General features: G+C 46.3%; 1 protein-coding gene across 1 annotated transcript in view; it reads right to left on the bottom strand.

Moving 5' to 3' along the window:
• The window catches only part of EPHB3 (EPH receptor B3), a 97,843-nt gene extending 92,176 nt beyond the window's left edge, over window positions 1–5,667 (bottom strand). Inside the window, exon 1 of the mRNA XM_007426865.4 lies at window positions 4,809–5,667. Coding sequence (XP_007426927.3) covers window positions 4,809–4,914 — 106 coding nt within the window. The 5' untranslated portion in view covers window positions 4,915–5,667. The remainder of the gene's footprint in view (window positions 1–4,808) is intronic.
• Between the last annotated feature and the right edge of the window lie 22,106 nt (window positions 5,668–27,773).

Below are 27,773 nucleotides of genomic sequence, written 5' to 3' on the forward strand. Positions count from 1 at the left end.
TCTCTGGTGCAAATTTCAATTCCCACATTAGCCACAAATATGTGCCGAACGGGAGGGAGAAAATCCATTCTTTGACCCACTCCCTAAGCCCTCTAACATGGTTACAGGGTTTAAAGAGGCATCTTCTTTGCGTAAAGTGGCGCGACCGCCTTGGTGCAGGCCAAAGGGTTTTTCAATTCCAACTGCCCCCTGTTCCCCCTTCTCCTAACGTTGCACCAAAGAGTTACCACAAAGATTCTGGTTGCACCTTTTCCCACCAACACATTTTACTAAAAAGCATACGCTTTCGTGAGCTGTAACTCTCTTCCTCAGATACGTGCAGTGGTAGGATTTAAATTGGGACGAGGAGAAAAAGACGAAGACGGGGTGGTTATGCAGATACAGGTTCCATGTGGGACCGATGACAAGTCCCTCGTCGATTAAGAATTGTAATGTGCGCACCGGAAACCTCCATGGAGAATGGCTAAGCTAGCTTTGTCCCAAATCCTTTGTACAAACCACACAGACTTTAGAAGCAAGTCCAGCAAGCTAGAGCAGGCCGAGGAGTAGAGCCTTTCTCCTGCAATGGAGAGGCAGAGGGATGGTCCAGCCTTGTCTGTCCCATGCCAGAATCCACACCCTTTTCTGGCACTGATCAAAAAGGGGACAAAAGGCACCCCAGCTGACAATCTGGTGCCACTCCCCTTAGAAAGGGGAGAAGCATTCGAGGAACCTAGCTCCAAACCACTTAGAGCAGTGTTTCTCAACCTGGGCAACTTTAAGCTGTGTGGACTTCAACTCCCAGAATTCCCCAGCCAGCCATGCTGGCTGGGGAATTCTGGGAGTTGAAGCCCACGCAGCTTAAAGTAGCCCAGGTTGGGAAACACTGACTTAGAGCCATGGAACGGGTGGTTTGATGCCTGGTAAATTAAACCACAGCGATGTACTCCTCGGATTTATACCCCGCTGTTGTCAATCGACTCTCAGCGGCTACCGTATTGTTTCCAGCTGGCTTTCTGAGATGGAAATGAAGGACTGGGGGTAAAGCTCAGGAAGAAGCAAGAGAAGACGCTGGCATTTGAAGCCGAGAGCTCCCTCCATCTCCCTCCGACAACCGCAGCTGCTGGCCGAGGAGGAAAGCCGTTCTCAAGGGACCTCTGTTAGCCGCCTCCTTTGCCAGAGAAAACCAAGCACGTATTGCTTCTGGGCCAAAGCTTCCTTCCACCGAGATGCTGCTGGACAGGAGGGGAAAAACACACGGTAGCTTCAGACAGACCCCACATGCTTACGCTGGAACCTGCAGGAAATCCTCTTTTTCTTTCCAGTTCCACAAAGCTCTCCGGCAACCCTTCTTGGTAAAACCGGGTCCTCTTCCCAAGCCTGTCTCTTCTTCGGCACTCCCTTGTAGAGAGACAAAAGATCCTACCTCGCATCGCAGGAGGCAAAGTGAGGAGCCCCATGCAAAAGTGTCTCCATGCCACTGGGTTTGGCGAGGAGAGCAAGGGGAAAAAGAACCAGCTAACACTAAAAACCTGGGTATGCCTACACTGCCCGCCCCCTCCATCAACCACAAACTCCAGGAAAAGGTGACAAAACGAGCTGGGAGTTACGTGTTTTTGGCAAGCCAAATCTGACAGGCCACAGAGCAAAGGAGCAGGATCACTGGGGAACTACAGCCACCACTTACGTGGAGCGTGCGCATACAGATTTATTCCTGGCACGAAACGTGATGGGTTTATTAGATTTACCGTTAACAACCATTCCAATCTTGCTGCCCCTTTTGGATTTCACTTTCTCAATTTTATTTTTCATTTGTATAGTCCCCCAGACCATCCATAATAAAACCCTACATAAAATGGGAAAGGAATGGCAATGTAAGGGAGGGAAGGGCGTGAGCCCACATTCTTCTTGATTGGAGTCAAGAGCGTCTGACTTATAAATCACAGCGTATGCAGCGCACACTATTAATCAATTTACAGAGTCCAGCTGGTGGAAAAACTGGAGAAAAAATGGGCAGGTTAAGAAGCCAGCTTTTGTGCATTAACCATGGTGGCATGGTTAATGCACGAACCTCCAATTATCTGATCAGAGCCAGAGTTTGTTTGCAGCGGTTCAGAAGGCGGCGGAGAAACCAACGGTCTGAATTTTCCACCCCCTTCCCTCTTGCTTACGGAACAAAGCTCCTGTGGAAATTCTGCCTTTATTCCTTATCCTGCTCAACGGGGTCAGAAAGTCTGGTTAAGAAGGCCCTTTGCCACCCATTCTGCCCTGCTGAACTTGATGGCCACCCAACCCCAACACCCAGGAAACGAAGAACCCACTGCACTGGAGCAATCAGTTCTGGAATAAAGGCTACGCCAACTGGGGGACCCTGGAGAACTAAGACAATGGATGGAGACCACTGGAAGAGCAGGAACCCCACCCCACCCCAGCTGTAGTACTGTAACGCAGGCCTCTGAAAAAATAGATTCGCCTTTGTGGGTATGGTGGGCTACAGATGTGCTTGACTGGCAGGGCCAAGATTAGGAACTCGAATCTTCCTCTACCATATAAGCATGAAGGTTCTGGTGTGTAAATATCATGCAGAGCTTAACATATGAATGGGCCAAGGATGCTAGCAAAACACTCATCAGAATGGCGATCAATGTCCCACCAAGGATCTTCCCACCAACACTGTTTAATTTCCAGAAAGGAAGAAGGGCTGCAGCATCGCTCTCTGCAACAGCCAGATTTCTTCCCCTTTTTCTAGTTCTAATACTAGTTCTCAGAAAGCATGGTTGGAAGGAAAAGGTTCCTCGTCTACCCCTCTATTCTCTATCTTTTCTCTGTCTCCCAACAAATAGAGGACTTTAATCAACTCAGGCCAACAAGGTGCCTTGGAAAATAAAACAGGGAAGCATCAAACAGGGAAGTGGGAAAAAAGACACTGAATTTGAAGGTCTGAAGCTTGGAAGGTTTCAAGGAAAACAACAATGTTCCATGGCCAGGTTTTAAGCTGCTTTCAAAGAAGGAGGAAACATTTGATATACTTCAGAAAATTCCTGGAAAAACTCACGTTAAAGTTGCAGACTGTATCATTAGGAGAGAGGATGTGAGAAATTAAGGCGCTTAGGGAGAACAAGGACAAATCCGAAAAAATCAATTATGGGAATGTTTATCAAAAACGTTTCAGGATGTACCAACTTCTGGATTGCTCTGCTTGACCACGCGGAGAATGTACTTTTGACTCTGATTTTTTGCACTGTTGCTGGCCTCAAAGTTGAGAACCCAAAGGACAACGTGAGCCCAGAGCTTTTCAGCTCCAGCTAAAACTTGCAATAGACCTACTTGAGCGAGCAACTCTTTGCACAGGACTACGAACAAGTTCTTGAAAGGACAACCTGCAGGATTTCAACAAGGCTCAAGAACATCATCGCTGGCCTTCAAGATACAGTGGAGAGAAAAAGAAACAGAGGATCGACTACACAAATGTGATTAAATAAATAAAAATAAGTAAAAAACACACACAGAGAGAGATTGCCCCCTAGAAGCTGCGTTTCTTTCAAAATAATGAGAAGAAATATGGGAAAGTATCAGTTGAACACAAAACCGTCCTGCCGATGCAAAACTGCTTTACTGAACTTTACAGAAAGCTTCTTTGAATTATTCAAATTTAAAACACGAATGGGATGAAGCCATGGCACTTAACCACAACACAGGGACGGAGTTCACACAAGTCCTGCTTTCTTTAATCAAGACTTGTTGAATAAGCCGCAATTGATTAGGTTCACGCGGTATGTTAACTCAAAACAAAGCAACCACATTTTAGTTTGGCATGATCTGTGATCCCCCATGACAAGGACAACTTTCATTCCCCCAGCGACCAACCCCTTTTGCAAAACTCCGAACTTTCTCTGGCAAGAAAAGAGCCCATTTTCTCCCCGTGACAAAGAGAACGGAGAATTTCCAAATTCATCAGAAAGGGCTGTAATTTAAAAGCGAGGATGAACTATTTTTCTGAGCTTCTCATCAAGCATCAACTGCGTATTTTCACCCATTTCAATGGGCAGGTTTGAAAGGACTGTGTCTGTGAAAAATTCTAGCTGGGCGACAAGCACGTAACTCGGGTTGGCCGTGCCCTCACCGTACACCGACAACCTAACCAATCACACTTTGCATTACCGTGCTCGGAGAGCCCAGCCCATGGGGGCTCCTCTGAACCCGGGAAATTGGGCTGAGCAAACTGTGGGGATAGAGGCTGGTGTGAATACAGCTGATGCGAAATGAAGGAGGACTTAGCTTGTGCATAGCTAAGATCGTCCCACGGATTTCAGACTGATCTCCTCGGCTGCTTCTAACACAATCTATCTGCAAAGCCTCGCCAATTCTTAAGGAGGATAGGGAGAGAAATCTCGGCAAGGGAGTTCAGGAAAGCTAAAGAACTGAAAATAAACTGGGCCCTCAAGCCGGGCAGCGAACATATGCTTTACTCAGGTCTCCAGAGAACGGTTTATTGGCCTCTGTTAGACAATCTGGGTGTGGGGGAAAGGAAGGCTCCCGGATGGGGTGAGAAGGGTGCCCGGGGACAACGGTCGGGCCAGCACTTCGCAGGACAGGTCCGAGCTTTCTGTGCAAAACAGTTTGCGTGGACCAGCAGGCAGGAGAAGGAGCAACGCGTGTCTTGGGCTTCCCATAATGAATGACGGACTGCCATTCCCCACCGTATCCCACGCCAGTGACCCCTGCTCCCAAGAGAGCTCGTTCCCACGTGCACGCGTGTCCAGAAGCGGCTGGATCCAGGCAGGCGCCAATCCCTCCCCGAGACCGCGCTGACGCTCGGCGGGGCTCACCTTCCAACGCGCGGCAGCCCCCCGGCAGGACCAGCAGCGGCAGCAGCAGCAGCAGGACCGTCCCCGGGTGCAGCAGCCGGGGCGCCCCCGGGCGGGCCGCAGCCATCGCGGGGCCGGAGCCCGGCGGCGGGGCGGCTGCAGGATCCTGAGCCCCGGGCTGGCTCGGAGCCCTTCGGCGGCGCCAAGCGCGCGGACCCGGCGGAGTCCCCCGCTCGCTTCAGCTCCCGCGGTTAAACTCCTCCGGGCGCGGGGAAAGCGACCCGGGGCGCCGGCAGGCTCGGAACGGCGCCGTCCGGCCAAGGCGCTGGTCCCTCCTCGTCGTCCGAGCCCGGCGCGGAGATGCCTCACGAGTCCGGCCGACACACGGCCCCCGCGTCGCAGCCCCCGACCCGGCCGCCGCTCGGATTCCCCCGGAGCTCGCCAAGACCCTCCCGGCGCGCGTCGGCCGCGACAAGTCCAGCTGTGCCGCGCCAACCCCGCCGGAGTCCGAGGCGTTTCGGGGGCGCCCGGGCCGATCCAGCTCGGGGCCGAACCAGGGGGTCTCTCCGCTTAGTCCCGGGTCCCGCCGGGCTGCCACCGAGCGCTGCGATCGTCGCGGCTCGACCCTGCTCCGGCGTATCCAGGCCCTCGGGGACGGTCCGGCGCGTTCCGGCCGCCTTCACGGATCCTGGGCTTCAGGGCTGGACCGGTGCCAGCAACTCCGAACCTTCGGCCCGACTTGTTTCGAGCTGCCCGGCTCCCTTCGCCTTTCCCGGCGCGCAAGACCAGGAGGCTCCGCGCACACCGCCTGCCAGCGAGCGCCGACTTCGCCCTCAGCGCGCATCCGCCCCGCTCCGCGATGCTCTGCCAGCGGCTCACGCTCTCGCTCTGAGAGCTCCGGCTCAGCCTCCGCGGCTGAGACCCAAGGGGCGTGGCCCAGCTGCCCATCATATCCCGGGCCTCGCCCCTGGCAACCCCGCTCCCGCTCGGCACAAGCGAGAGGCGGAGGGCTCGCCCCTAGCAACCGCCAAGCTTCCCGCGGATTGGATCCGCGGCGTTCTTCGGGTCGCCGCCTCGGAAGGGGGAGCTTGGGCGTAGAGGCCGGATTTCTGAGAAAGATGAATTAAAAGGGGCGGGGCTCCCGGCCATCAATGGCATGTGACCCCGCCTTTGCCGCTTTCGTCCACCTCCATTGGCCGAGCGGGAGTACAGTACCGCGAGGGGAGCGTGCCACCTAGTGGCCGAGAGCAGGGTCACGCGCTGAAATGGGACGCCTTCGTACTCGCCCGTTTCCGTTCACACGGGGGTGAAAAGGAAGGGGAGGGGGCGGACAGCGGGGCATCGGTAAGCCAGGTTCGCGCATTACTCCGGAGTAAGAAAAAAGGCGTGGCAAGTCCCCGGATCTGCACTGCCTTCACCAACCAGGTGCCCTCCAGATGTCTCTGGACCTCTGAGTTCTCCTCCCAACACATCTGGAAAGCATCAGATGGTTGGGGGAGGCTGAGCCGAATTAAGGAGTGTAGATGGATTATGAAAGCGATCGCCCAGATCAGTTTTAAGCGGTCTCAGTTTGGAGTTTCAACGCATCCCCTGATGCCGTGAGATGTCACGGGGCTGAGTGGGTAGGAGGTGCTGCGTGTATTTCTTTTGGGTGGGCTACGGTGGAAGTTCCCTGTGAACCTTTCTTAGAAAGCTGGTTTCTCTCAGGCTGCTTTATTTCTGGCGCTGGGAACTAGGTGAAGAAGGAGAAAAACCAAGACCCCCCCTCCAGTTTTATAAGCTTCTTGCCTAGGGAAGAGGACAGGGAGTTGGGTCCCCTGCCCTGACTTTTTCCAGGCTGAACAGCTTCTGCTCCTGGCTTTGCGGGGTGGAGTGCTGGGGTTTGCAAAGGAAACCTTCGTCAAGCACGCCCAGCCTAGCCCGGCTCCAAGCCAGCGACCGGCCGCAGGACAGAGCTCCAGACTTGCGTGCCCCTCTCTCGGCTCCCAGGAGGAAGTGCCGAGCCATCGGCATGACAGATCCTGAGACAGGTGGGGAGAGAAGCGAGGCTGCGCTGCACCTTCCCAGACACGAGGAAGCACCTGACGGACACTTCCGCCACCCTCCCATCTCAGCCCGGCCTAGAGAACAGGCCTTGCCTATCCGTGCAAACGGAGAGGCCGTGGCGACGTTCCCTGGCAGCCCCAGCCCAGAATTCAGGGGACAGTTTCCAAGCACACCCCTGCTCTCCCGCTGCCTTCTCCAAGTGTCGTGGCTTTCATAACAGCTTTTCCAATGTCCGTGGAAACCCTCCATTTTTAAATCTGGAGGAAAAACGCTGAAAACTTTCGCGACCGTTGACGCCATAGGGTCGCTTGTCCTGAAATACCCTGTTGCAAGGAATTAGAGATGTACGTGAAACGTGTCTGCTAATCCTCCTGTTTGCTCAGGGACAGTGAGCAAAGATGTATGCTCCGTGATCAAACAGGCTTAGCAACAGTGCAGCCTTTTTTTTTTCCTCCCCCTCCCTGTCAGTTTTCTCCTGATTTCTTCATTTAGCATTTTTGCAATTTTTGCTGCATTATACATGGAAAACTCGGTGCAGAAGGGATGCTCCAGAAGTGATAATGGCAGTGATGGTTAGATATTCTGTTCAAAAAGATATTCAGCTAGGCCAATACAGGAAAGAGATACAACGTGCCTCTGTGGTCCCCTCTCCACTGCTCTGAGTCAGACAAATGCACTCAGCACGTGCTCAGAGACCAAGATATCTACCAATTGCACTGATGATGGGGTAAGCTTTGGCATTAAAAACCAAAGTGTGATTGTAAAGTCTGCCCAGAAGTCCCAGATTCTGCCTGTGAAAAATACTGCTCTTTGGAATGGACTTCTTTTTATCTTTTCCAACAATTATACAGAGATGCTGCCTGATAGAATAAGCTAAGAGTCTTTGAAGGAATGTACAGTAGGAGGATAAGATCAGAAGGGAAGGGAAGTAGAGGCAGAACTGGGATATTTCGGGGCATGAGATGAAGGATGAAACAGTGTCTTCTCATTCCATGGACCAGTAATCCGTTTTGCTGGACCTCCAAGGTCATATCTGCCCCACATCGGGAAATCAGGTTACGGTTGGAGGCGCAGAACATAAGCAGCACCATGATTTTCCCTTCCCTTCCCACCATCTCTTTTTGCCTAGTAGCTGGGCCAGCTCTGGTGAGGAGTCATATGGGTGGGTTAAAGGGGGAGAAAATAAAAACCACTGAAAAGGACCATGGTTCCATTTTTGGGAGGGAACAGAAGACTGGGGAGACCTCCAGGGAATCTGGAAGGAAGTGGGGCCCTCTAATTTGGTAGTAAGAGAAAAGCATCTGATGAAACATGGCCACATTTGGTTCCCAACCCTGTTTGTGGCTTTCCAGCACCTGGCAGGATTGCACCATGGCCATTTAGTGGAAACATGGCAATTTGGGGTGTGATCAAAATAAAATAAATTAAACACATCCTTTTGTACTTCCCCAACCCCAAAAGCTTGCAGGTGGAGATGGTTCTGGCATTTTATTCCTGCATACGCCGGTGATGGTATCTCATCTTACATTTTTATGCTCTTCCAGGCCTGGGAAGCCTTCGAAGAGAGAGCAAGAAAATATGGAAAAAGGAAGTCACAGCAGTGCCAGTATTGGCTGGTGCACTGGGTGCTGTACCAAAACTTATTTATTTTTATTTATTTATTAAACATGTATGGCCGCCCATCTCAAATGCATGTCTCTAGGCGGCTGACAGTTAAAAACAAACTAAAAACAGCAGGCTAAAACCATAGAAATACCTGAAACAACACTTGGACACAACTGGAATGGACAGAATCTCAACTCGTCAATGAAAAAAAAAGTTGCAGATTCTTGGAGCAGTGTGTATAGTACAACAATATCTTTAACTTGGGAAGGATCTGATAGTCAAAAGTCATAAGTATCTGGTAGACTATGTGCAACTAGCTATTATTATTATTGGTCACACAGTCAGCCAGTTGTTTAGACTGGATTTGGCATTTTTATCCACCTATCGAGTCCTTCCCAAGGACCTGGGATAGGCAGATGTGGTTGTGTGATAGTGTTAAACGTGTCTCAGGATGGAAGCTGTTCCAAGTAAAGCTGCCTTTTGCAATGGACTGATGGTGATTTTGTCAATGCCGATGGTCTTCAAGTGGTGCTCCAGATGTTTTGGGATTGCACCCAAGGTGCCCATAACTTTTGGTACTGTCTTTGCTTTCCTTTGCCACAGTCATTCTATTTTTATTTGCAGGTCTTTGTATCTTGTGATTTTCTCCAGTTCTTTCTCTTCTATTCTGCTGTCTCCAGGTATTGAGCAAGTCAGGCCATGGCTATCCAACATCAAAAACATCTGTCAGGCTAGCCCACCTCCTTTACATGGATGATCTGAAGCTGTATGGAAAAACACCAGCTGCGGACAGCCTAAATTTGGTCGAACTTAACCCAGTTACAAACAACAGCACTGTTGTTTGTAACTAGGTTACACAAAGAAGAAAACTGGCCAACATCAGCTATGACACACAATTAGTGGAACTGGGATACAATATTTTAACAACAACAAGAACAACTTGCCATTAGAGGGGAAAAGTTGTCCATCCCTGCACATTGTATTCTTCAGGCTCAGAGGCAGTGAAAATGTTGATTCCTCTGTTTCAGAACTGGAGAAAATGACTTTCGAACTGGGAAGTAAAACACAAGAAATTTATCCCAGAAAGTTGCTCAGCTCTTCTTTACTCCCAAAACTACTTTCTACCAACTTCCTGGAAGAAGGATGCTGAAATTATCTTTGTTTTTAACAGCTGTTTAGTGTATTTCTCTACACTTGTTGATATTGCCTGTAAGTCACCTTGAAATAATAACAACAACAATGCACTAAAATTAATCAGTCTGACTATAAAAATGTCCTTTTTTCAATTAACTAAATGCAAAAAAAGAAAAAAGAATACAAAACAGGTCATGGCGGAGAAGCCCCTCTGATCCATTGGCATCTGTGCAAAAACAGTAACGTCCAAGTTTCTTGAATGTGGTATAATCACAACATTGAAAACGCTGTTGGAAACGACAACACGATGTTAAAATTGTATGGATTTTTCACATATAAACTGATCGCCCTCTAGAACCCGATACAGCAGATGCAGCCATCATTGGGAAAAAAAAGAGTGATTTCTGCTGATGTGGCAACACCTGGGATGCCAGACGTGAGGGGAAAAAATCGGGAAAAACGATAAAATGCTGCGACCTGATCATCGAAAGAGGTAGATGACGGAAAAGCTGTTTCAAAGTCATCCTTATAGATATCAGTACATTTGGTGGAATAAGACACTGTTACAAGAAGTATTTCAGCTACGTCAACTGCAGATTTACCAAAAACCAAAAAACACCTTGCTGGGCACACATCATATCTTAAGACAGTGTAGTCCAAACTTGGCCACTTTAAGATGAGTGGACTTCAGCTCCCAGAATTCCCCAGCCAGCATGGCTGGCTGGGGAATTCTGGGAGTTGAAGTCCACTCATCTTAAAGTGGCCAGGTTTGGACAACACTGTCTTAAGATGTTATTCAGATAATTCCTAAATTCTGTCTGGACTCTGAATTTCCAAGGAACACCGGTCAGAAGATGTGATTATTATTTTTTTTTGCTCTTTGTACTGTATTATTCTTCAGTGCACAAAACAGCGGAGGAGAAATCATGCTTAGCAGTAAGACGATTCTTCTTCTTATCATCATTAACATCCTTAATGACTACAGGAATGACCTACGTTTCTCATGCATCCCTCCATTTGGGGCAGGCTTCCACGCGCATAGCCAGCAGCTGGAAACACAGTACAATCTGGGTGCATAAAGGAATCGAAACTCGGCTCACTGATGTGATCTGAATCAGTTCTGGCCAAGTTCCACCTGCCTGCCTGACAGGTCCTGGGCTTTTCTTTCCTCCTTTGGCAACACCTGTTGAACCTCCTTTTGACTCCTGCCGTGCTGGTCACATCAGCGAGACAAATCGCTCGGTGGATGTGATTCAGGCACTTCTCCCTGGCAGCCGGGGGCGGATCTCGGTTCATTCTCCTTCCGTCCCAGACACCGAGAGTGCAGAAGCGTTGAATCATCGCTCGTGATGCCACCTCTGGGAACTGCCTTATTTCCATGTTTTTTCCTGGTTTTGAACGGGTGGCAGTGGGGGAAGCCCAAGTGGGGAGCATTTGCTCTCTCTCTCTCTCTCTCTCAGCCGCCTACCTGCAGATCCTCTAGCAATGCGTGGGCCAGCTTTGTGGAGTGTTTTTTTTTTTTTTAATAATTGCATTTTTTGTTTTGGTTGGACTGAAAAAAAAAAAAGAGAATCCTTGCTTGCAAGGAGGCCAATCCTCTACCTGCAGTTTTTCTAGCCTGAAACTTTTGGCAAGAGGGCAACAAAGACATGAACCCCCTTGATGTTCACCAAGCCTCTTTTTCTGGAAACAAACAAAACTGTTTTGGGGGGGGGGAGTTAAATGGTAACACAACCCAAAGCACCAGCAAAGGTCCTTTGGCATGGAAAAAAGCATCTTAGCCACTGGTCCGCTTGCTTGCTTGTTAACGGCATCTATTTCGTTTTTGTTTGTTTTTTAATATTTTTTGTTGAAAGGGAATTTTACACAAGATTAAAAAACGACAGAAACTTAAACAGAAAACTAGAAAAAAGAACAAGATATAAGGGAATAAAAGAAAAAGCGAGGGGCAGCGAAAAAAGAAAGAAAATATATCTAAAGAAATAACTTCTGATCTTCTTTGCAGCAGTTATATACATGGCAGTTACCTCCCCCCCCCCCCCAAATTACATACCTTGGTTTCTTCTCCCCATAAACAACCCTTTTTAATCCGTAAATCCAGAAATCACCAGGTCGTTTTTATCCATTTTCAGCAAAAAGTCCATGAAGGGTTTCCAGTCTTTTATAAAAGTAATTATTGTTCCCTCCTTAAACAAGTCAATGTAGCTATTCCTGCAAGCTCTGCCATCTTCATAATCCATTCCTCCGTTACGGGTATTCCTGTGGCATCTATTTTTTGCGTGTGTCATTCAGATGTTCTCCAAACAACAAAATTGCTCTGGGCTTGGAAAATGTGCCCTTTTAGAAGACATGGGTGTGCTTCTGCCTTGTTCCAAAGGCCACATGTAAGTTTTGGGGAAGGGGCTGGGGGGGGGCTCCTGAGAGTGGGTCGGGGGCAGTGAGTGTGGCCAAATCAGAGACTGGATGCTGTTCATGCTGCACTGTTGATCGGGTGATTTGAAGACGTCGCGGTTACATCTACAGAGCATGCAGTATGGTTGCCTAGTCTTCTGTGGGTGTGCCTGTGTGCTGCGTGTTACGTTGTGGTATGTTGTGTGAACTCAACCCGTTTGCTTAGTTGAAGATCCTGCACAGGGCACAAGCTCAGAAACTAAGATTTATAGCTTAGTTCAGTTGGTAACCCTAGTTGCTTGTGAGTTGGTTTTAAAAAAAAAAAAAATGGTTGAAAAATGATGGCTTATACCAGCATTTCTCAACCGTGGCAACTTGAAGATGCCTGGACTTCAACTCCCAGAATTCCCCAGCCAGCCATGCTGGCTGGGGAATTCTGGGAGGTGAAGTCCAGGCATCTTCAAGTTGCCACGGTTGAGAAACACTGGCTTACACGCTCATGTGAACCCCATTAGGGTGTCTGCAAGAGGCACCAAAAAAGTTGAGATAATAGCTGAGACCACATGATTAAAACCTTCCTCCTTTGTTAGGGGCACGTAAAAAGGGGGTGAAACTTCAAGTGTGCCGTCCCAGCCACCATCTTGACTTTTTTGACCCCACCTCCCTGTGAAGGCTCCTGAATCCAACATTAGTTCTGTGAACCTCCATATCCTTTACTCCTAGCTTCTTAAAGTATTCAGTGAATACTAAAGTACATTGATACTTCCTTTCTCTGATAGGGAAGAAGATTTATTTTATTTTTCATACAGAAACTGGTATTCGCTGGCCTCTTTCAATTTTTCTTTCTCCTTCCCCAGAACACAGTTCTCATCCCATGTATCTTTCTGCTACACAAGGAGCACAGAACTAGGCTAATCCTTCCCTTTTGGTGTATGAACCTGGGAACTTACCATCTAAGAATCAAGGCGAATTCTGTCTCGCTTTAGCTATCCTGCCTTTCATTCAGGAGCTCAAAATGGCACATGTAGTACTCTATTCTATTTTTTCCCACTGCAGTCCAAAAGATTTACCAAGCCCCAGAAGTCTTTCCAGCAATGTCTCTGGGCGTTATATACATGCAGGAGAAGCAAACTTAGAGCCAAAGATGTTCCTAACTTCCCATTAGATCAATATTTTGTCACTGGCCTCACCCACAACCAGTTTTGTGGGAATGCCCATAACTTGCTTCCAAATCCCAGATGTGTGAACTGCCCCCCCCCCCCGCAAATTGGAAGCCCACGCTCTAAACTGTGATAGGTAGGTTCATCTATCATGCCAAGTCAATGTTTTAAGATGTGTGGACTTCAAGTCCCAGAATTCCCCAGCCAGCATGCTGGGACTTGAATTCTGGGACTTGAAGTCCCCACATCTTAAAGTTGCTAAGTTTGAAAAACACTGTGCTAAGTCAAAAGCAAGGAGGTGGTGCTGCACCCCTCTTCAAGAAGTCATCCATGGACCCAACAGTCTTTGTTGTTTTACATCATCCAGAGTTTTATGAATTGGGTGGCTCTCTAAATTCAGTGAATGAATGAATGAATGAATGAATGAATGAATGAATGAATGAATGAATGAATGAATGAATGAATGTCACTATAGCATAGTACAGTGTTTCCAATATCTCTATTTCAAGGTGGAACTGTGGAGTCCTTGGTGCTCTCTGAGCTTGGCTGTTTGCTTGCAGACGTTTCATTACCCAACTAGGTAACAACATCAGTATGCTGATGATGTTACCTAGTTGGGTAATGAAACATCTGCAAGCAAACAACCAAGCTCAGAGAGCACCAAGGACTCCATAGCACAGTGTACCTGTTCAGCCATTGTGGCTGAGCATCTCAGGTAGGCATGGACGGAAGACATTGCATGTGCAATAATGTCATATACAACTGCTGCGAATTATATCCTTGCATCATTTTACATTGCATTGCATTGAAACCTATCACAAGCGTGTAATTCCTCACATTTACGACATGACATCATGGCCCCCGGACATTATTTTGAGATCATGGTAGGTTCCTTCAGATGCCTACACTTCTCCTGGTAGGTACAGTCAGCCTGCTGACTTCCACATCTCCCTCCCAAGAGGAAGTTATGGCCCCAACACATTTTGAGGAGCGCTGAATGGGAACGACTGCATTGGAAGGTAGGCCAGCCCTCCTGTTGGGGAAGAGCAGTTAGTTCATCACTCTTCTGAGTCACTTTGTTCTGTTGGCACAGCTGTGCACATGACGATAACACTCAGGCATCTCCCGCTGTTCCTCTGCAGCCTTCATGGCAACATCATCATTTCAAAAGACCTTAAGGATTCTCTGAAGTACTCTATAAATTCTAAGTATATGATAGCCTCGTTTATAGCCAATTTCCCCTGTTCTAATGTAAATACAATAAGCGCTAGATCTTGCAACCCCGCCCCCCAACCAAAAAAGGAAAAAAAGTTTCGGTGGGGAAAGAAAAAGGAGAAGAAATAAGAAAACCCAAGACCACAAAGAAATGAAGGCAATTTCAATGCTCTCCAAATTCTTCTTCCAGCAGCGAAGAATTTAAAACTGACAGAAACCTGGTAGCATTAAGAAGAGGAGGGTGAAGGGCAGAAATTTCGCTTGCCGTCTGCAATTAGCTGGAAATAAAGGGGCCCTTCCCAAACCATTCAGATGCAAAATTTCTTGCCGGCAGGGGAAAGTCAATCCAATTGGAGAAGTGGCAAAATAATCAAGATGCCTTTAGCAAACCTAAGTTCTGATGGTGGCTCATACAATTCTCCCTCTAATGAAGAAGGGAACCAGAATCACTCGGGAGTCTATATGCAAAGCGAAGTGAACTTTGCATTGGGGGCTGCAATCAGAAAATCCACTGGGGTTTGTTTGCCAGTGCTCAGTTGGGGTGGGGGGAGGAAAGACTCAGCTTGCCGCCAATTGGAGTGCGGTAGCCCTGATCCAGATTAGGCCACTAGAGCTTGTCCCATTGGGCATGTACATTTGGGCTGCATTCACACACGTTGTACCTGGTTATCAAATTCATCTAGATGATTGGTTTGTCCAGTGCATGACACCCTAAACCAGAGTCACTGGTCTGAGATGAGTGGCTATATAAATCGAATAAATAAACAAACAAACAAATAAATGGTTGGGGCAGAGTTCCCAGGACCAAGCTTCAGCCCCAAATACCTCACCGATGCCAACACTAGCCCAGCTTTGCACGTTGGGTGAAGGCATCTCCTGTGGCTTTCTCTGCCTTAATTAAGGGGTGTTGTGTGAACCAGCTGGGTTGGGTTGGTAGCTTGAATTATGCCCTTTTCTGTTTAAGGTTGGAGAAAGAAAGTTTGAGGTTGTTACAGAAGACCAGATAAAGGAAAAGAGGACTTTTCTCTTCCGGGACAAAATCTTATTAGCTTCTTAGACCTTCCTTGGAAGTGGGAGATGATTCAACTAAAATTGTGGAAAGCAAAGCAGGATTCGTAGATTTGTTTAAGGATGTTTTTTCCTACATAGAGTGAACACCGGGGGCCAGGAGTTATATTTTTTTTGAGGATGGGGGAATGACAGAGTAGGGGAATGTTGTATTCACGCCTATTAATATTATTAATATATTATTATTAAGCAGAACCTCGATGCTCAGAGGCAGTTTATCTCTGAATATCAAATACCAGGGGATAAAAAACTAGAAGCAACCACCCCTTTCTTGCTCTATCTCATACATTCCTAATTTCTAATCTTGGCTGGCTGTTACTGGAAACAGAATAGTTTAGAGAAGGAACTTTGCTCTGACCCAATCCGGCTGTCCTTACAGACATTCTTCATTGCAAAGGTTCAACGTGATTCTTCTTCTGAGATTATAAGATGAACAAGGGTCGTATTTATTTATTCAGTGTATTTATATCCTGCCTCTCCAGCACAATGACCTCCTAGGAAGGTCTATTATCCTTTTAATAGCCCAATCCTCCATGAATTTCTTTAGTTCCCCTTCAAAACTGTCTGACTTGATGGTTGTCCATACCTCTGTAGGCAGCAAAATACCTCCTTTGGTCCTTAGTCTTCCTACATTTCGCTTCAGTGGATGATTCTGAGTTTTAGTCCTGGGACATATGCAGAAAAGGCTTCCCTGCCCATGTTTTCTAGATTATATTTCCATCCTGTCCTTCTTTCTTGCCTAAATCCCATATTCTCAGTGGTTTGAAAGTGCAGGAGACGCAACTTTTATAGGACATCTACCTGGTCCTCAAACATTTCATGCCCCTTCCTGTTCTTCAAAGGATGATTGTTGCCTAAAATAATATTGCCTATGGCAACCCATCCTGAAGAGGAAAGCTTTTCCAACAGCCTGTAACGTTTTATTGGAAATTCTCTTAAATCTGGGGACTCTACAGCTATGCTATTAAATGGTTTAATAGGTAGGATAAATTGTTGCAAGGATCTAATTTTGCAGAGCTTGATGGTGTCATATTTGGGCGTGTTATTGAATTGTGTATATGGGTATGCGTGTGCATCAGGCAATATTTTTTTTCCCAGGAAGACAGCCAACTCCTTTACATGCTTACTCAGGAACAGGGCTGTTTGTTCCAGAACTGTCTTTAGCTTACAGTGAAATCTTTCCCAGCCAAGGAGATGTAATCTGCCCAGCCGATCTCTCAGTCTGGAAAGGGCTAGACAGCAAAACAGAGGAGATCATCCCAGGTTTTGGATAATATCGCTTCGATATTATCATTTGGAGGTGGATGAGCTTCTTCTAACAGCATCTCCCATTCTCTAGAACAAACCTGAAAGAGCGTCTCCCATCCGTGGCTCGAAGGATGCAGCTCGCTGGCTTTTGCTGGGACGTGTTCGAAGTAAGAGAAAGCATTGCAAATGACTAAGCCCTACCGTTGCGTACAAGCAAGCCAAAGGCTGGCTGGTGGCATTGCTCTGGAGTAACCTCCTGGCGTTCTGAAGCAAATTTCTCTCCAGGTTAAGGTTTAGCAAAAGCTGGTTCTGTCAGTGCCCAGCTCTGATTGGCCAGGGCTTGTGCTGCTACTGACCCACCTCCGTCTCTCGCCAGGACCGGTTTGCAAGTCATCTTTAATTAGTGCTGCAGAAAACACACACACACACACACACACACACACACACACGCCGAGCATGACAAAGGAACACTGGAATGAAAAAATGCCCTGAATGTTCAGGACAGCAGCGTGTGTAAAGAACGGTGCAGAGGCCGTTCTGGCATTTGATTCAACATCTGTAAATGCAGCTGCCATCTTCATTGCAAAGAGGGCAAGAACCCAGCTTGCTCCCAAAAAGTGGGGAGGGAAAACCCTGCTGAGACTCCAATTTGCAGCTTGTGGCTTTCCTTCCTGTTCTGGTGTATGAAATGCCTCCCTGGGTGCCGGGTTGGCTTCTGACCTTCTCTGGAATAGCTTTCACGTCATTCCAGATCCAATGGGCACAAGGAGACTAACAGATCCCCTCCCCATTTCCCTCTTCTCTCTTTCTCATGGCCTTGTCAGCCTCCTGACTGTTGCCTCTTTGAATTTTACCGGGTTATTAAAGCAGTGCCAAGCGGAGAGGCTACAGAGGTTAAATTGACCCGGCAGAGGCACGGGAAAGAAAAGGTAGTTTGAGAAAATCCATCCTGGGATTCTGGGGCCAGTATGGTTTGTTTCATAGACTTATAGGGAATTTCTCCTCCCGTCATCTGCAAAGATTCATATGTGGGCTGTGTGTCATCAAACCATGCCATTAGGCACAGGAGACACTTTTTGGCCCATCTCAGTCCCTAGATGTTGCCCCATTTTTAAAAATGTTCTGAAAGTAGTGAGAGATAGTTACTATGGAGTCCTTGGTGCTCTCTGAACTTGGTTGATGGCTTGCAGACATTTCATGACCCAACTAGGTAATATCATCAGTGCTCCTGCTAATCCCACACTTAGTAGCACTGATGATGTTACCTAGTTGGGTCATAAAATGTCTGCAAGCCACCAACCAAGCTCAGAGAGCATCAAGGACTCCATAGTTCAACCCTGAGCTACAGACATTCTCTTCTACTGGAGGTAGTTACTCTTTCTAATTCTTAGCTTGATTCTCCATTTTTGCCCTGCAGGTTATGGAGAGTGGCAGAAACAGCACAATGTATAGTGCTTCAGCTGTTGGACTAGGGGTGAGGAGACCCAGGTTCTAGACCATCTTCAGAGAGAAAAGCTCTTCTCTTTCAACCCAAGATCTAGTGTGATTTAGTGGTGAAGACTTGGACTAGGAATGGGGAGACCAAGACTCTAGAACTATGGCCCAGCCCCTCTCTTTCTCAGCCCAACCTAACCCAAGTTTCTGTTGTCAGTAAAAATTGGAGGAGGACGTGTAATTGATGCCACCTTAAGCTCCTGGAGGAAAGGCGAGATATAAATCTAACAAATAAATAGCTAGTTATCCTTGACAAATGTTCACACACCTTTTCTGCAAAATAACAAGGCAACTTGTGGCGTCTGTGAAAATGAAAAGCTCGAGATAATTACATTGTTTTGAAACAATCATATTGATTGATAGCCACGTTGTGGAACTCATTAGTGGGGAAAATTCAGAGCCATCACTAGCAGCTTTGGAGCCTTACAATCTGATTTGTATTATGAAAGCCCACCAATGAATCAGCAGTGGAAATCTGAGGCTGCTGAAGGCCGGCCTAGAATCCTGTTGAATCTCTGGAGCAAAAGGTTGAAGGCTAAGAGTCTCCTATTTGGGGCATTACTGTCCTATATGATAAATGAGCAGAATGGCTTGTGACACTAAGGCTTTTTTCATCATGCTGGAGCTGAGCATTCCACCCATGAACCCCTAGGATGTGCAACCATAGCAAATTTGAGAGAGTGTTACATTACATTTCAGCTGTACTGTCTTTTCTCCCTTTGGAGAAAGACCAGTGACCCGCAGAGGGTGGTGGAGATGCAGTGCTATTGATAGATCTGTTGGTGCAGAAAACTAAGGCACTGGTGCAAAGCCCAGGGCCCAGAGATTCCCATTCCTCCAAATCCTGAATGCATGTGCTATCCCCGAGCCAAATATCACCCAAACACCAGCATCCTTGTCTGCCTCCATAGGCCTTGAGGGCCAGAAGGCACACTTGCGGATGAAGACACCATGCCCTGGGAGAGAGGGTTGTGTTCAGCCACGTCAATGTAGTGCCCACAAGATGCAATGCTTGTTTAGCTTTCACTTGCTGATTTGTGCAGTGGGCAAATTCATCTCATTTTGTAAGTGTATGGTTCAATAAATGGTGCACACTCAGAAAATGGGTTCATTGAGAAACTAGGTTAAGTAGGGCAACAACACTGGAAAACAAGCAAGCAGATAGCTCCAAAGAAATACTGTAGCCCAGGGTTTCTCAACCTTGGCAACTTTAAGACCAAGGTGCCCCAAACTTTTCCAAGTGAGAGCAGAATAGAGTGGAATAATGATTTCCCATGATCTGGAAGGATGGGGGTAATGGAGGAATTACATCAAGACCATTGTGACATTGCTACTCAAGTGACATTGATTCCATAATTTGTGTCATTGGCACCATGGGGTTATTGTAGCTTCAAACAGACCCCAAGGTGTCTTCACCCCAAGGTGAAGTCCCCCCAACTTTAAATGGGGGGACTTCAATTCCCAGAATTCCCCAGCCTGTGAAATCATCGATTCTAAAGAATGCATAAAGGCTTTGTTGACTCTAAGCTGTTTGCTGTCTAACTTAAATAACTCACTTCCAGGGAGTGAGAGCAAATACTTCACCTGTGGAATTTCTCTCTCCTGGCCCCAAAATCACTCTTAACAAAGTTTAATCTGTATCAGATCCCAAAGTCCCTACTCTCAGCTGTACCATCCTGCCATTGTTTAACAACTTAATTTAATTAATATCTTTCTACCAGTTTCCTTCCAAGACTGCAATTATTCCGGGCAGCTTTCAAGACTATGGAAAAGGATGCAAACAATTCAACTATATCAACAAGCCAAAAGCGGTAGCAGAAAGGACTAGAAGCTGAAAAAAATGGCAATCCATATATTTATTAATTTATTACAGATTGATTTGATTTGTATCTTGCCTTTCCACCTTGGGGAATTCTCAAGACCACATCAAAACAGAATTTAAAAAGTCAAAAACACAGATTAAAATTAATAAGCAGCAAAGTCATTAAAGGGTTTCAGTTCTGGCCAAAAAGAGGTATCTTTGCAGATTGTCTAATTATCTAAATGCCAAGAAAGGGGAAGATCAAACACAGCTCATGAGGAAGTGCTGAAACAACAGTTCTTTCCCACACCTTGGGGTCTGTTTGAAGCTACAATAACCCCATGGTGCCAATGACACAAATTATGGAATCAATGTCACTTGAGTAGCAATGTCACAATGGTCTTGATGTAATTCTTCCATTACCCCCATCCTTCCAGATCATGGGAAATCATTATTCCACTCTATTCTGCTCTCACTTGGAAAAGTTTGGGGCACCTTGGTCTAAAAAGGAGAATGACAGACTGGAGTCAATTCAGAGGAGATTAGTAACATGGCTACAGGTCTGGTAAATAAGCACTAAAGGATCTGGGGTTTGTTTAGCCTACTGAGAGGAGAGATGATAGCTGTCTTCAAATATCTGCAGGGTTGTCACACAGAAGAGGGAGTGGACTTATTCTCTATTGCCCAGAGGGCAGGACCAGAACCAGTGGATTAGAGCTACAAGGAAGGAGACTTAGGTTAGACACCAGGAAGAGTTTCTTGAGTGTATGAGCTGTCAGCCAGTGGAACAGGCTGCCACATGATATGGTGAGATTTCCTTCATGAGACATCTTCAGACAGAGAGTGGCTGGTCATTTGTCAGAGGTATTGTAGAGCAGTGTTTCTCAACCTTGTCAACTTGAAGTCCCCACATCTTCAAGTTGACAAGGTTGAGAAATTGCTGTAGAGGATCTGGTACTGAGCAGAAGATTGGACAGATGACCTCAGAGTTCACCTCCAGCAATATGGGTCTGTGATCCCACGGGCGAGAAAGACAGGCCTCTGACAGTAGGGACATCTTTAAAAGGGCCTTTTCTTGCTGATCCAAACTACTAGCCAAATTCATAATAGGAGTGTAAGTCAGGCCCCAAACCACTTGGGGCTTTAAAGGATAATGTCAGTATCCTAAAGAGTACCCCATAAGCAAGTGGCAAGCAGGACAAATTTTTCCGTGCAGACGTCTTACGTTCTCTGTGTCAATGTAGCATTTTGCCCCATCTACAACTGCCACCGATTTTTCAAGGGAAGTCTTAAAATCAGCGTGTGGCAATATTCAACATGGGATATAGCCAAAGCATGGATAATCTTCATGAGATCTGACCAGCTCAGGAGAGGGCAGAGTTCATGAACTGGTTGTGATGATCACAACCCTACTTGCAAATGCAGTGACAGATGAGGATCAGGGAAAACTCCCAAATTGCAGACCTGTTCTTTCAGGGAAAGCTTAACCCCATCCATCTACCTCAAGGTTTCTCAACCTCCACAAGTTTAAGATGGGTGGACTTCAATTCCCAGAATTCCCCAGCCAGCATGCTGCCTGGGGAATTCTGGGAGCTGAAGTCTACCCATCTTAAAGTGCACAAAACAAAGCCCTGGGGGCTGCCCCAGTTCAACCACCTGTGTAGACTGTCTGGTCCCCCAGCACCACCTTCTGGATGCAGACTGCAAAGAAAGACCAGATCCACTGACAAACAGTGGCCCAAGGCCTGATCCTACCAGGTAGTCCAGAAGAAAACCATGGCTGATGGGATCAAAAGCTGTTGAGAAGTCCAGAAGTATTAGCCAGGCACACTTCCCTCCCCCCACCCCACAAATTCAGTTTCTGGCACAGCTCGTCCATATTTCAGTATTAAATCCTGGGCAAAATGCTGATTGAAATGGGTGAGAAAATCAGCATCTTTCAGCCAGGAGGCCCTCACCTTCTGGATGACCCCTCTGAAAAATGGCATATTTAAGACTGGTGTGTAATTGGGCAGATCTTCCTGTAGAAAATTAAGCAGCAGTGGGGAAAAGGCTTGTTTTAGAAGGAAACGTCTCATTTGGCAGAAGAGCAACGATAAAGGAGGGGTGTGATTCTCCTGAGGCTGACTGGAAATTCAGAGAAAGTTTCTGCAGGGCTTCTGAAAAGAAGGACTGGTGTGAAACCAGAAGCCAGATTCCGATGGGAAAGAACCAGGTTCTCAGGCACTGAAAGAGAATCCCGTCCAACCTTGATTGGCATTTGGAGATGAATTGCAGCCAAAGCAGCTGATTTGGTGAGGCACTTGAGCTCAGGTCTCCTTTCTCCACCAACTTAGACTCATCTGGTGTGCCAATGTAGCCATTGGATGTAACTGACTTGGTGAAACATGTTCTGTGAACACAACCCCTCAATATTCATCCCCTGTACAGAGATTTAGCCTGCAGTCCTTTGGCTTCTGGGAACAGTGTTCCAGGAGAGACAAGTTATATGGGTTTTTTCTCCTGAGAGTACTGTAGAAAGGGAAATCTGAGATTCAAAATCCTCCAGGGTGGGGGGTGCGCACATGAGAGAGTCTGCAATCAGGTAATAGGTGTCTAAAAACTCTCTCATACAGCAGGCAAAAATACTAAACAATAGAAAGGGAACTGTGGTCATTTTAGAACCATATGGAGAACTGGAGGACACAGCACTCAGAGAAACAGTGGTCATCTCAACCTCATTGAATCTGCTTTGTTGAATTGGTGCTTGCTGGAAGCTGATGAATCCAGTCGGCGTGGGAGCTCAGCCCAGAACGGGGACTCAATGGGGAAGGGAAGGGCATGCCCCCTCTGAGAGTCCTTTGGGCCTTTGTGCTACCTCCCCCACCCAAAATTTACACCCAGGGTTTAAAAGACATTTCTTCCCCATTGCAGCATCTGGGGGAGCAAGCAAGTAAACAAAGAGAATGTTACAGGCAGAGAAAACCAATTTTTCCATTTTTACCCTGCTGGTTGGTTGCCAGCAAAACATTGGAGATTTTAAGGAGCCCTCCAAAAAAGCTTAGGGCTGGAGGAAAGAGAAGGTACTAGAAATGAAAAATGGCCAAAAAAGCAAGACACAGACACCCTGCCCCCACCCCCCGCCATCTTTTACTTTCACCATGAGGACATTATGGAAAGATGTCGAGTTTCATATTTCTGGCCCTTAGGTACACACCCCAAATGAATCAGAATTCAAATAATAACAGTTTCAAAACCTTCTTTAATGAGGCATTTTCCTTGTTTTGTTTTTCTTTCTTTAAATGTGGTTTGAAACACCCTTCTTTTGGCATCCTTCACTCCTCCCCCGCCCCCCCCCAAACGAGAGACTCTGATCTGCAAAGGTATAAAATTGCCCTGCCTTTCAGGATATACTTATATATATTTATTTGAGCCAACTGCGTTGGGTTTTGCAATATGTCAATAAACGCAGATCAAACGCCAACCCATTTCCTTTGTGTGTTTTTCCTCTCCCAACACCACCTCCCGAGGTCCCTTGTTGCGACATAATTTTGGCAGTGTTAGCTTCTAAAAAGCAAAGCAAAAAAATTTAAAGGGGGGGCTGTCAACTTTGCAAATTCAGCTCCATCGGGTGATAACTTCATTAGCCTGTGAAGATTTCCTCTAAGCGTAAAGGGGGGAGAAAGGAGGGGGAGCTTCAAAGAATGTAATGGGGGGTGAAAGTAATTATGGGACAAGCTTTGGAGTATCATCACACTGTACCGTCGCAAATCAAAGTAAAACCTAGTTCTTTATCTGATCCAGTTTAAGGATGTTGCATTAACATAGCTGATACTTGATTTCACTTTTTGTAATGTTACAGGCATTTCGCTTTTAATAAGATAAGGATGCATTCTCTAATGCAGTGTTTCTCAACCTTGGCAGCTTTAAGATGGGTGGACTGCAACTCCCAGAATTCCCCAGCCAGCCATGGCTGGCTGGGGAATTCTGGGAGTTGCAGTCCACCCATCTTAAAGCTGCCAAGGTTGAGAAACACTGCTCTAATGTATGAAAATGGGATATTCTTTGGGGTGCAGTATTGTTCTTTCAGGGAAATTTTTACTTGCAAGGTCTACGCAGACCCTTTTTTGTCTTGACGGGCCTTCTAGAATCTAATTCAGTAGTTGAAAGGAGGAGATAAACCCGTAGTTTTCATTCTGAGCCATACATTTCATAGGTTCAATCAGATAGTCCCATCTTTTGGCTTCTCCCACGCCCTCCGGTTTCTTGAGCCATGGATTTCCATAGATCCCCAAATAACTAACTAACTAACTAACTAACTAACTAACTAACGGCAGGAAGGCGTTATGGTAATATGGGATGCAGGGAGAAGGAAGTAGGTAGGCTTGAAAACACAGCCCAGAGAAATCCAAGTGCAATTCTCAAGCGCCTTGTAAACAACGCCGAAAAGCAGAGGGCTCTGTGGCAGAGAAGGAAATTTCTGAGAAAATGTTTGCATTAAAAGAAAATGGCATGGTTAACAGAGTGAAAGCTGACTTCTTGTAGTATGGAGTCCTTGTTCTTGTTCTCTCCCTTCCAACTGATATTATGGTTGGTCACACAGTCAACCAGATGTTTAGACTGCATTTGGCATTTTTATCCACCTATCGAGTCCTTCCCAAGGACCTGGGATAGGCAGATGTTGTTGTGTGATGGTGTTAAAGGTGTCGCAAGATGGAAGCTGTTCCAGGTAAAGCTGCCTTTTGGACCGATGGTGATTTTGTCAGTGCTGATGGTGTTCAAGTGGTGCTCCAGATGTTTTGGGATTCCACCCAAGGCGACTATTACTATTGGTACTATCTTTGCTTTGTTTTGCCACAGTCGTTCTATTTCTATTTGCAGCTCTTTGTGTTTTGTGATTGTCTCCAGTTCTTATCATTATTATGGTTGGTCACACAGTCAGCCAGATGTTTAAACTGGAATTATTATTATTATTATTACTTGTATGCCACCCAACTCTCAAGGACTCTGGGTGGCTCACAACAAAGAAATTACAAGAAAATCAGTAAAAGATCAATATGAAAGATGGCAAGGGCGATGAAGCGAGGGGTCTCACTCTCTCTCACCAAAGGCCTGGGTGAAGATCCAGGTCTTTATGGCTCTTCTAAACAGCAGAGTGGGGGACATCTGGATCTGTAGGGAACCTTGTTCCAGAGGATAGATGCTGTTACAGAGAACTTGTGCTTCTGAAGCCTCAACAGATGACATTGTTTAATCATAGGAGCCTGGAGTACACCAAGCCTGCAGGATTGAATCAGCCAGGCAGATATTTGTATTGCAGTTGCTTTTAAATTCCCCAAATTCCAGGAGATCCTGCTCACATATTCCTCCCCTGACATCTCCTTGCCTCCTATTACATGGTGGCACCAAGAACTGAACTAGAGTCATATCCATGCAATCAAAGTGTGTCCTCCATTATATGGCAACACCTCTTCTCCTCCCAGAGCAATGCAATGTATGGAATGCCACCTCCACACTTTTGAGTTGAGAAGTCAAGTTGCTTTTAGAAGTAGATTTGCATTCCTAGGACTACTTTCCTCTAGATGGCAGGAAAGAGATATTGTGTGGTCATCTAGTGGTCCTCTGAATTTTTACGGTCCAGATGTGATAGCCTTTCCAGCCTACCATAGTTGATGCCTGCTGTCTCTGAGGCTCAGTACTACAGTCTATGGAGGTTCCTAAGATGACCCACTTGGAGCCCCTCTCTGAGGAGCGGTGCCTCAACAGTACAAGAATCTCTCCAGGCCAAACACCCTGACTGGAAGTAATGGGTGATGTCTCCTCACACAGAAGGTGAAAAAAACTGTTGGACAAACACAGCAGGAACCATACAAGGCATCTTGGGAAATCCAGCCAGCGCAGAATGGGCCATTCTGTTCCCAGAGGGATGGGCAAATTTATCATAAAAGTTGAAAAGAACAATCAAACTCTACGCACAGTGCAGGAATCCAAATCTTCATTGCTCTTTCCACCAGCTCTTCACAACTGCCGAGTGGCAAACAAAGCAGAGATAGTAGCTGAGCAGTTGTTGCCTGTTACCCCTTAGTTCTCTTGCTGGCTTACTGATCCTTTTCACTGTCTTTTATTTTGAATGTATCAAACAGTTTTTGCTGTTCTTTGCATTCTTCATCAATGCATTCTGAGCTATAGCTTTCTGGACACTCTTGTATAGGTCTGAGCTACCTGTCTATACTCTTCCTTTTGGACTTGCCCTCTTTGTGGCTCCTATATCAGTGTTGTCCAAACTTGGCCACTTTAAGATGAGTGGACTTCAACTCCCAGAATTCCCCAGCCAGCATGGGGAATTCTGGGAGTTGAAGTCCACTCATCTTAAAGTGGCCAAGTTTGGACAACACTGTCCTATATAAATCCTTTTTTATATTATTTATTTTCAAAATGTCACTAAGCTTTCCATTGGCTTCTTCTGCTGTTTTCATTTCATATCACTGGAATTCTTTGTAATTGTCTTTTTGGCGTCTCTCTTCTAAGGAACTCCCATTCATCTTGAACTCCATTTCCCATTAGCCTCACCTGGTGTGAACCTCTAACTATCATAGCACTGGATTTATTAAAATCTGTTTTTTGAAGTCCAGGGTATATGCTTGAGTCTATTTAACTTTATCTTCTCTTAATATCAAAAATTCCAGCCTTGAATGGTCACCTTTCCCAAAGGTCCCACTACAGTGAATTTAGCAGACCTCAGTGCAATGGGCTTCAGATTGAATAGATGAAATTCACATTGTATTCACACTGTTTCACAGATAGTCCTTGGTTAACTATGGTAACTGGGACTGGGAACTCTGTCACTAAGCAACATGGTCATAAGGTGCAATGTCAGGTGACCATGTCAACTTACGATGGCAGTTCCAGCAGTTCCACTTATGGCTGTTAGGAGAATCCTATGTAGTTCTTAGGCGTGATGTCACATGATCACCATTTGCGACCTCCTGCTGGCTTCCCCACTGACTTTGCTTGTTGGAAGCCGGCAGTGAAGGTCTCAATGGTGATCACGTGACTATGGGGACACTGCAACGTCGTAACTGCAGGCCAGCTGCCAAGAGCCTGAATCATGATCATGTGACTGTGGGGACCGCATGTGGCTGTAACCATGAGGACCAGTTGAAAGTCTCCTCGTTCAGCGTTATTGTAACTTTGAACAGTCGCTGAATGAGGGATCACTGAACGAGGACTACCTACTGTTTGCATTATGATATCATTGCTCAGTGATGCAACGGTGTCATCACATGATTTCCATAGAATTTCTTTAGCAAAGTTTTTTTAGAATAGCAAAACGGGGTTATAAGAATTCCAGCAACTGAACTCTTTCCTATTTAGAGCTAATATGGTACATTAAAGTGTGTGTGTATGTTGGGGGGGGGGGTGTCTGCTTTTCTTTATGACAACCTTCTATGATCCTAAAAGGGTGATTGGTCTTTTCAATGGTAGTAGAGAAACTTGTAGCTGTCTGTTTAGCTGCTTCCTGAATCTTTATTGATCTAAGAACCAATCATTACAGGGGAAAATGATTTAAAATGTTGGGCCTAACCATTAGCTTGAAATTATTCATATTTCATTTTGATAAAATTAAAATGACACTGTATTTCCTTTTCATCTTGGCCCTGCTGATGGTGCCATTATATTTTGGAAGACGTTTGGTGACCTCTAGGAGGCTGTCCACCTCCTAGGACAGTGTTGTCCAAACTTGGCCACTTTAAGATGAGTGGACTTCAACTCCCAGAATTCCCCAGCCAGCATGGGGAATTCTGGGAGTTGAAGTCCACTCATTTTAAAGTGGCCAAGTTTGGA

Source organism: Python bivittatus, unplaced genomic scaffold (assembly GCF_059951505.1).
Source record: "Python bivittatus isolate LINGU-HERP-01145 unplaced genomic scaffold, Pbiv_v1 ctg000980_np1212, whole genome shotgun sequence".
NCBI lineage: Eukaryota > Metazoa > Chordata > Lepidosauria > Squamata > Pythonidae > Python > Python bivittatus.